General features: G+C 38.2%; 2 protein-coding genes across 2 annotated transcripts in view; one reads left to right on the top strand and one right to left on the bottom strand.

Annotated features, from left to right (window-relative positions):
- The first annotated feature begins 116 nt into the window (after window positions 1–116).
- Window positions 117–1,999, top strand: LOC138865994 (uncharacterized). Its single transcript, XM_070137496.1, has 2 exons — window positions 117–407; window positions 1,816–1,999. Exons 1-2 carry the CDS (start codon window positions 117–119, stop codon window positions 1,987–1,989), a joined length of 465 nt encoding a protein of 154 aa, XP_069993597.1. The 3' UTR covers window positions 1,990–1,999.
- Window positions 2,000–4,456: 2,457 nt separating this feature from the next.
- LOC113809014 (apolipophorins) overlaps window positions 4,457–10,000 on the bottom strand; it is a 72,903-nt gene continuing 67,359 nt past the window's right edge. Inside the window, exons 54-58 of the mRNA XM_070137311.1 lie at window positions 9,632–9,794; window positions 8,606–8,840; window positions 7,984–8,098; window positions 6,975–7,081; window positions 4,457–5,498 (exon numbers count right to left, since the gene is read on the bottom strand). Of these exons, the coding sequence (XP_069993412.1) occupies window positions 5,352–5,498; window positions 6,975–7,081; window positions 7,984–8,098; window positions 8,606–8,840; window positions 9,632–9,794 (767 nt within the window). The 3' untranslated portion in view covers window positions 4,457–5,351. The remainder of the gene's footprint in view (window positions 5,499–6,974; window positions 7,082–7,983; window positions 8,099–8,605; window positions 8,841–9,631; window positions 9,795–10,000) is intronic.

Raw genomic sequence — 10,000 nt, 5'->3', positions numbered from 1 at the left:
AGAGCTAAGTTCAGGTGGTCCCGTATGTGTGTGTGTGTGTGTGTGTGTGTATGTGTGTGTGTGTGTGTGTGTGTGTGTGTGTATGTGTGTATATGTATGTATGTTTTATCGTGAGTATGTGCATGCATATAGGTCTACATCGAGTCCCATTCAAGCTGTTGTGCTCGAGCTTCACCCCCCTACAGACGGAGGCCACCGAGGACGAAGGTTCTTGGGGCGACCTGGTGGTGGCCGTGGCTCGACTGGTGGCGCCCTACCTCGGCTACATGGTGCCGGGACTCAGGCTGGACTGGGAGGGCGCCATCGGGTCCGTCAGGTCGGCCATGACGAGTGTGGACGCCGCCAAGTCACCCGTGATGGCAGCGGCGGTCGGGCTCGCCACGCTCGCCTCGCCCGTGCTGCTGCAGGTCGGTGGGCTGGATGTCGGGTTGCTTGCTTGTTTGTTTCTGTTTCTCTCTTTCTATGTCTCTGTTTTTTTCTCTCTATCGGTCTTTTTTCTGTCTTTTTCTCTCTATCGGTCTTTTTTCTGTCTCTCTCTTTCTCTCTCTCGGTCTCTATCTCGTTGTCTATGTCTCTGTTTATGTCTCTCTCTCTCTGTCGATCTCTGTCTCTGTCTCTGCCTCTGTCTCTGTCTGTCCCTGTCTCTCTCTCCCTCTCTCGATCTCTCCCTCTCTCCTCTCTAAGGCATATATTATATATGTTCATAATACACTACTTTACGATCCTATTCTCTAATCCTAGCCACCTCCATTCAGCCAACAATAACCCAATTATTTCACGCACAACACTTTGAAAATCCACTTTTTTTATCTATACACACACAACTCGTCACATTTGACAGGCGTCACGGTTCCTTCCTTGGCTGGGACCGGAAGCTTGGCAGACACAACAACTTGGGTCTTTCGTCATCCTCAATCACGTATTTTGCCTGTTTTGTGGGTGTCTTGCTTTCCGTATCCGTTTGTTTTGTGTAGGTTTGTTTATAAGCGTGGGTGATGTTGATTTAGAGGTTTTTATATGCTTTGGTTGTGGTATTAAGAGTCTTGAATAAGAGTGATTGTCTGGAGATTCGTCTCAATGCATTCAGGATTAGGTCAATGGTTAGATGTTACAGTCTCACTCTGTTTTTCTCTATCACTCTTTCTATCTCTGTCTCTGTCTGTCACTACCTCTGCCTGCCTCTGCCTCTCTCTCTCTTTTTCTGCCTGTATGTCTGTCTCTGTCTGTCTGTCTGTCTGTCTGTCTGTCTTTCTCTCTCTCTCTCTCTCTCTCTCTCTCTCTTTCTCTTTCTCTTTCTCTCTCTCTCTCTCTCTCTCTCTCTCTCTCTCTCTCTCTCTCTCCCTCTCTCTCTCTCTCTCTCTCTCTCTCTCCCTCCCTCCCTCCCTCTCTCCCTCTCTCCCTCCCTCTCTCAATATCTCCCTCCCTCCCCTCTCTCCTCCCCTCCCCTCCCTCTCTCCCTCCATCCCTCCCTCCCTCCCTCCCTCCTTCCCTCTCCCTCCCTCCCCTCTCCCTCCCTCCCTCCCTCCCTCTCTCAATCTCTCCCTCCCTACCCTCCCTCCTTCCCTCCCTCCTCTTATCTCTGCCTACTCCCTCTCCCTCTCCTCTCTCTCTCTCTCTCTCTCTCTCTCTCTCTCTCTCCCTCTCTCTCTCTCTCTCTCTCCCTCTTCCCTCCCTCCTTCCCTCCCCTCCCCTCCCTCCCTCTCCTTCCTTCCCTCTCCCTCCCCCCCTCCCCTCGCTCTTTCCCTCCCTCCCTCTCCCCTCCCTCCCTCTTTCCTCTCCGTCTCCCTCTTTCAATCTCTCCTCCCCCTCCCCCAGGTGACGCGGTCCCTCGTGGGTTCCCTGGTGGCTCTGGTGGACAACTCCCTCTTCGTGACCACCGGGCACGGCCTCGCTCGCAGGGCTATCGACGATGACCTCCTGGATGACCTGATGGAGGTGCTCGTGTCGACGGTTCGGGAGATGACCAGCCAGCTCGGGCCTCCGCCGTAGTTTAGTTTTTCTTTTTGTTTGTTTGTTTGTTTTTGGTTTGTGATTTTTTTTTAGTTTGTGGATTTTTTTTATTTGTTTATTTATTTTTTGTGTTTTGGTTTGTGGAGTTTTTTTTCGTTTTTTTTTTTTTTAGTTTGTGGAATTATTTTTATTTATTTATTTATTTTTTGTGTTTTGGTTTGTGGATTTTTTTTTAGTTTTTTGTGAATTTTTTTTAGTTTTCTTTTTTAGTTTTGTATTTTTTCGCTTTTTTTTTGTTTTTTTTTTTTTGTGGATTTTTTTTTCTTTTTTTGTGTTGTTTCTTTTTCGTTTTTTTTATTTTAATATGTGGATTTTTTTGTTTGTTTTTTTGAAGGTGGTGTATTGTAATTGTTTTTTTTCCTTTGAGAGAGTGTATTTAAAAGGTAATATAATGTATATTTAGGCGGTATTTTTTGTATTTTGTGTTTTTCTTTTTAAAATAATATATGTTTTTGGAGGATAGTTTTATAGAATTTATTGATATTATTATTACTACTATTATTGTTATTATCATTATCATTATTATCATTATTATTATTATCATTATTATTAACATTGTTATTATTATTATTAATATTGTTATTATTATTATCATTATTATTATTATTATTATTATTATTATTATTATTATTATTATTATTATTATTATTGATTATAATACAATAAAGTGATAATTTAATTAAGTTAATTTCTGGTGGTATAGTGTATCTTTATGGAGAGTATTTTTTTTCTTATTTTTTTACTCATTTTTATTAGAATACAACAAAGTAATTGTTTAAATAAACCAGTGCTAGTTTGTGGTGATATATTGCATATATTGTAGACATTTATTTATTTTTGGATTATGAAATGACTGTGTGCAGGATATTACTCACTCGTGGAAGAATAAATATAGATACAGATAGATTTATCTGTGGTGATTCATCCATATCATTTCTATCTTATCACTGCTGGGTTTTGCAGTTGCGAAGCGGCATCCCAAACACACAATTTTGCTGTTTATTTATCTATTTCTGAATATTTATCTCTATTGTAATAAAATTTGTAACCGTGCGTGTTGTCTGCATTGTATTCCTTATCATTTCCCGGTTATTATTGATTTATTATTGATAAAAGGACGTGTGCAACATGTGAGGGTTTGTGTGTGTTATGTGAAGTATTTTTGTTAGTAATTCTCTGTGGTTTTGTTTGGATGTTTGTTGTATTAAGCATGGGAAATAAAAGGAATTAAAAGGAATGGGAGAAGGAAATTACGAAAGTCAGGTTTTAAGAGATATGATTGTAAAGTAAATGGTATGGCATATGAGGTAAAATGATAATTATTTATAATTATTTATTACTTTGTAAATCTTACATGTATCGTACTATATCTGTACGATCGTTAATTTTTTAAAAATTGTTTATTTTTTATTCAGTTATGAATTATTTTTCCTGAATTGTTGAAAAATAGAATACCAAGGAGCAATTTCATATATATACATATATATATATATATATATATATATATATATATTATATATATATATATATATATATATATATATATATATATATATATATATATATATATATATATATATATATATATATATATATATATATATATATATATATATATAATTTCCTATACTTGCCTATCATAAATAAAGTTGTACCTTTGCATATGTTCTTGAATTTAACACTATTTATTAACATACATTTTAGGCCAAGGTACTTTTATATCTACCTTGTACTAAACTAAGAAGAAAAAAACGGTGCAACAAACACAATTATATCTATTTACTTGTCTTCTTTGCAAACAAGAAGTCTGGGTTTGTGTGAAATGTTTATACACTATTTTCTCACGGTACAGAATGCACAAGATTTCTCGCCATATCTTGTAAACTGATACACATAAGCCAAACAGTATGTTTTACCACCAGCTGTGACGTGGTTGATTTTCAGGCGGTTCCAGTGTATAGTGTTCTCCCTACAAATATTTGTTATGGTTTTATGAATAGACCTTACTTCATGGTTGATATTTGTATGGTTACTTCAATAGTTTTTTTTTGGCGTAGCATGGTTAGAATACACATACTCAGTCTCTCTTTCTGTCTGTCTGTCTGTCTGTCTGTCTGTCTGTCTGTCTGTCTCTGTCTCTGTCTCTGTCTCTGTCTCTGTCTCTGTCTCTGTCTCTGTCTCTGTCTGTCTCTGTCTGTCTCTCTCTCTCTGTCTCTCTCTCTTTCTCTCTCTCTCTCTCTCTCTCTCTCTTTCTTTCTCTCTCTCTTTCTCTGTCTCTGTCTCTGTTTCTGTCTCTCTCTCTGTCTCTCTCTCTCTCTCTTTCTCTCCCTCTCTCCTCCTTCCCTCCGCCCCCCCCCCCCCCCCAATCATTCTCTCTCTTTCTCTCTCTCTCTCCTTATTTAAGACAGAATGGTAGACCTTCCCACAGGAGATAAAAAACAGAACGGGAACTTTGATGTTTCTATATTTAAAAATTACACAATTCACAATTAATAAAGCATTACACTTGATGAAACCTTATATACGGCTTTATCAACCAATTCATTTCGTATGTTCATTTTTTCCCAGACATTCGAGATATCAAATTGAGTCTGGAGAATGAGTGTTATTTAAGGAAAAGGACGAGAGAACTGTAAAATTTATGTCATGAGAAGGATGGAAATGTAGCAGAGATGAAAAGGCAGATTAGAGTAATTCTTCTGTTTCATATTAAATAATTTCTCTAAGCTTGGTGCAACTAACTAACTAATGGACGTAGATAATTACTTAGGATATAAATTATTTATAGATGTGAGAAGTGATTCATCTAAATTGATTGGAAAAAGCTGAATGAGATTGATGGTCCCAGCTGACAGCACAGAAATCTAGCAAGGGTTTATTGCGCATAAATCTAGCAAGTGTTCATTCAGCAAAAAAATAGCGATGGTCCATTCCGCAGAAATTTAGTGGTAGTTCGATGCGCTGAAATCTAGCGATGGTTCACTACACAGAAATCTAGCGATGGTTCATTGCGCACAAAACTAGCGATAATTTACCGCGTAGAAATCTAGCTATGGTTCATTGCGCAAAAATCTAGCGATAATTTACCGCGTAGAAATCTAGCTATAGTTCATTGTTCAGAAATCTAGCGATACTTCATTGCATTTGAGACTGGATAAAAAAAAAATATATATATATTCTGAACAAAAATTAAAAAAAAATCGCCAGACACTTCAATTTTTTCCTAGCGATACTTCGATGCTCTCGAGATTGGACAAAAAAGGAAGAAAAAATTATATTCTGAACAAAAACGAACAAAAATCTATCTCGCCAGACACTTCTATTTTTATTCGTGACCTTTACTACGCCTGCCTGGTGGAGCGGTCGTCCTCAGCGCTGTGAACGACCTTGACAATGGCTCGGCTGAGGACCTTCCTGAAGAGTTTCATGTAGTACGCGGCCTTGGATTCGTCTCTCAGGGGCGTCACGGTAAATACTCCGCCGCCGCTCTGAAGGAGGAGGGAGTAAGGGGTCAGCGTCGACTGTGGTTGCGGTAGGGTGCTCGTCCCGTGGTGAGAAATGTTGATTGAGAAATGTTGATATTGAGAAATGTTGGTTACTATTGAGAAATGTTATTACTATTGAGAAATGTTGGTTACTATTGAGAAATGTTGATATTGAGAAATGTTGATATTACTATTGAGAAATGTTGATGTAACTACTGAGAAATGTTGATGTTACTATTGAGAAATGTTGATATTATTACTGAGAAATGATATTACTATTAATAAATGTTGATATTACTATTGAGAAATGTTGATGTTACTATTGATAAATGTTGATATCATTATTGAGAAATATTGATATTACTACTGATAAATGTTGGTTACTATTGATAAATGTTGATATTATTACTGAGAAATGATATTACTATTGATAAATGTTGGTTACTATTGATAAATATTGATATTACTACTGAGAAATGTTGGTATTACTACTGATAAATGTTGGTTACTATTGATAAATGTTGATATTATTACTGAGAAATGATATTACTACTGAGAGATGTTCAAGTATACCATCATGTGTTCTGTATCTCGTTATTGAAGCGAGATTTAAGAGGAGGATTATAAGAATGTTAAGAAATGTATGACACATTCCCCCTTAGTTGTAGTGAAAGAAAATGGGAAGAATGAGAATACTAGGAAATATATGACAAATTATTGACACATATTTTCTTCTCTCGTAATTAAAGTAAAAGAAGGGAATTCATGTTAATGCTAGGAAATACATAACACATTACCATCACACGTTCCCTTCAATAATCAAAAAATAAGTAATACCTGACACGTTACTAATGGAGAATTAAGACACTACTAAGGGATACATGACACATTACCTGGAAGGAATTATGACACTAAGAAAGAATACCTGACACATTACCTGGAAGGAATTATGAATAACAAAGAATACCTGACATTACCTGGAATTATGACACTAACAAGGAATACCTGACACATTTACCTGGAAGGAATTCCTGGCACATTACCTGGAAGGAGTTAGGCCGCTAAAAAATACCTGACACATTTACCTGGAATTATGACACTAACAAGGAATACCTGACACATTACCTGGAATTATGACACTAACAAGGAATACCTGACACATTACCTGGAATTATGACACTAACAAAGAATACCTGACACATTACCTGGAAGGAGTTAGGCCGCTAAAAATACCTGACACATTACCTGGAAGGAATTATGACACTAACAAGGAATACCTGACACATTACCTGGAATTATGACACTAACAAGGAATACCTGACACATTACCTAGAATTATGACACCAACAAGGATTTCCTGACACATTACCTGGAAAAAAGGAATACCTGACACATTACCTACAATTATGACACTAACAAAGAATACCTGACATATTACCTAGAATTATGACACTAACAAAGAATACCTGACACATTTACCTGGAAGGCCAGTTTTGCCACGTTGGAGTCCGGCTTCCTTACACTCCAGGAGTCCTTGGTGTGATGACGCTCGTTCCTGAGGTTGTAGACGTGCCACCTGTCCACACCTGGAATCGGTCGGGAATACGGACTTGCATTATCCGGAAGTGTGGGAATTGAGTATTATTCATTACCATTTTATAAGTATTATTCATTATCGTAATAATTATTATTCATTACCATTTAATAAGTATTATTCATTACCATTTAATGAGTATTATTCATTACCATTTAATAAGTGTTATTCATTATCATAATAATTATTATTCATTACCATTTAATAAGTATTATTCATTATCATAATAATTATTATTCATTACCATTTAATAAGTATTATTCATTATCATAATAATTATTATTCGTATTCATTGTATAAGTATCATAAATGAATTATCCAGAAGTGTGTGAATGAGTATGATTCATTACCATTTAATAAGTATTATTCATTATCGTAATGATTATTATTCGTATTTATTATATAAGTATTATAAATGAATTATCCGGAAGTGTGGGAATGAGGATGGGTTTATCAGTGTATGTGTGGACGCGTAAGATCAGTGAGGGATGCAGCCTGAGTTATCCTGGTGCTGTCAAATGTGTGCGTGTGTGTCTGTGTGTGTGTGTGTGTGTGTGTGATTGTGTGTGTGTGTGTGTGTGTGATTGTCGGTATGTTTGTGCGTGCGTGTGCGTGTGTATGTATTTGTGATTGTGTGTGATTCTGAGTGTGCGTGCGTGCGTGTGTGTGTGTGTGTGTGTATGTGTGTGTTTATGTGTGCGTGTGTGTGTGTGTGTATCTGCATCCGTATGTGCATCTGTGTGTATTTGAGCAGCTGAGTAAACATCATCAGTTACAGGAACCAACACAATAGCCTTGGATCCTCTGTTCCGCGCTTGGCAACTGGGACCAACACTGACAACACTGCTTGTCTTATCTCGTCGATCAAGCTGTTGCGAGAATGAAACTGCTCACCTATCGTGTTTCTGACCGCCTTGGGTCGCCTGGGGTCAAAGAGGAGGAGGTCAGGGGTGAGGGTGAAGAGGGAGAGCCGACGTCGAGCCATCTCTCGTGGGAGACTCTCGGTGAACTGTTGGGGAAGAGGAGGTCATGAGGATTTTCGTGGGGGGGAGGGGGGAGGGGGGGGGGTAATGCTGGGGGTGAAGTGAGGAGTTCTTGGTGTGGGGTGCGCGTTTCTCTCTGTTCTTTTCTCTCTCTTTCTCTTTCTTTCACTCTCTCTCTCTCTCTCTCTCCCTCTCTCTCTCTCTCGCTCTCGCTCTCTCTCTCTTTCCCTCGCTCTCTCTCTCTCTCTCTGTCTCTCCTTCTCACACACACACACACATACATGCACAGAAACACACATATACACATACAAACACTCACACATACTCACAGGGATGAATACATATACTGTCCCAACGTATACGCACATATAAATACATAACCACAACGCATACACACACACACATACAAATCTTATGGTATCGTACACGGGAACCCGAAGGTTTTATCAATTTATTGTATTTTTCTTCAGCTTCAAGACTGTTATTATCATCAAATAAACAGATAAAAAAAATAAATCAATCAACCACCATACCTGAGGAAGGTCCTGGTCGCTGCACCGGACCACCAAACCCACCCTGATGGACCCTGGGCGGAAGGGGAAGTGGCTAATGGCCCTCATACCCTGCAGAAGGGACGCCCTCGGGAGCTGCGTGTCCTGAGGGCGGGTCTTCCTCAGCCGGGAAGCCGAGGAGAGGAAGGAGGAGGCGGAGTAGTAGACGAGGTCGCCGCCTCCGGACCCGTAGCCGAGGAGGCCCATCTTGACGTCGCTGTTTTTGGCGGGAAACGGGATTTAAAAAAAGAGGGGGAAAACGGAATTTTGACTAAAAAAAAAGAAAATAACGGATTTGCACGGGATAAAAAAAACGGGATTTATACGGGATAAAAAAAAAAAAACGGGATTTATACGGGATAAAAAACGGGATAAAAAACGGGATTTAAACGGGATAGAAAAACGGGATTTATACGGGATAAAAAACGGGATTTAAACTTGAAATATGAAAAGCAGGATTTGAACGGGATAAAAAAAAAAAACAAAAAAAAAACAACGGGATTTAACGAGATAAAAAGAACGGGATTTAAACTTATAATTTAAAAACGGATTTTAAACTTACAATAAAAAAACGGGATTTAGATTAAATTTAAACGGGATTTATATATTTTTAAGAAAACGGGATAAAAAAGAAAGGTTCAGGTGACGTCACATGAAATAGACACACGAAAAATGAAGAAAAAATAGGGGATGAAGAGAAGATTCAGATAATATAACATGAAATAGATCCTGAAAAGAAAAAAAAATCGACAATTGAAAAAAAAAAATCACGTGATATAACATGAAATAGATTCATGAAAAGAATAAAATAAATCAGGTGATGAATGACAAAAAAAAGAAAAAAGATTCAGGTGATATAACATCAACCAGATTCCTGAAAAGAAAGAAAGAAAGAAAAAAAAAAAAAAAAAAAAAAAAAAAATCTACTTTACTGACCCCCCCCAAAAAAAAGGTGGACAAATACCTCCCTTCCCCCCCCCCACCCCCCTCATAGCCCCCCAAACTCACCTGACGTTCTTCCCCTGCGCTATTCTCTTGAGGACGCCAGGTAAGGGACCCACCAGGTGCTCGTAGATGAAGTCGTCGCAGGTATTCTCGTCCACCAGCATCACGACGTCCAACTCTGGCGGCTGGGTCATCGGCTCTTCATAGGAGAGTTTCCCCTTCCGTGCTGCAGACGGAGGCAAGGCTGGCTTTAGCATTTGTGGCTGGTTGTTTTGATGCGTGTATATGTGTATACATACATACATACATACATACATACATATATATATATATATATATATATATATATATATATATATATATATATATATGTATGTATGTATGTATATGTATATACATTTATAGATATATGGTAAATGTAAGTAAGAAAGC

This window comes from Penaeus vannamei, chromosome 23, assembly GCF_042767895.1.
Source record: "Penaeus vannamei isolate JL-2024 chromosome 23, ASM4276789v1, whole genome shotgun sequence".
Taxonomy (NCBI): Eukaryota; Metazoa; Arthropoda; class Malacostraca; order Decapoda; family Penaeidae; genus Penaeus; species Penaeus vannamei.
This window is presented reverse-complemented; position numbering and strand designations above follow the sequence as displayed.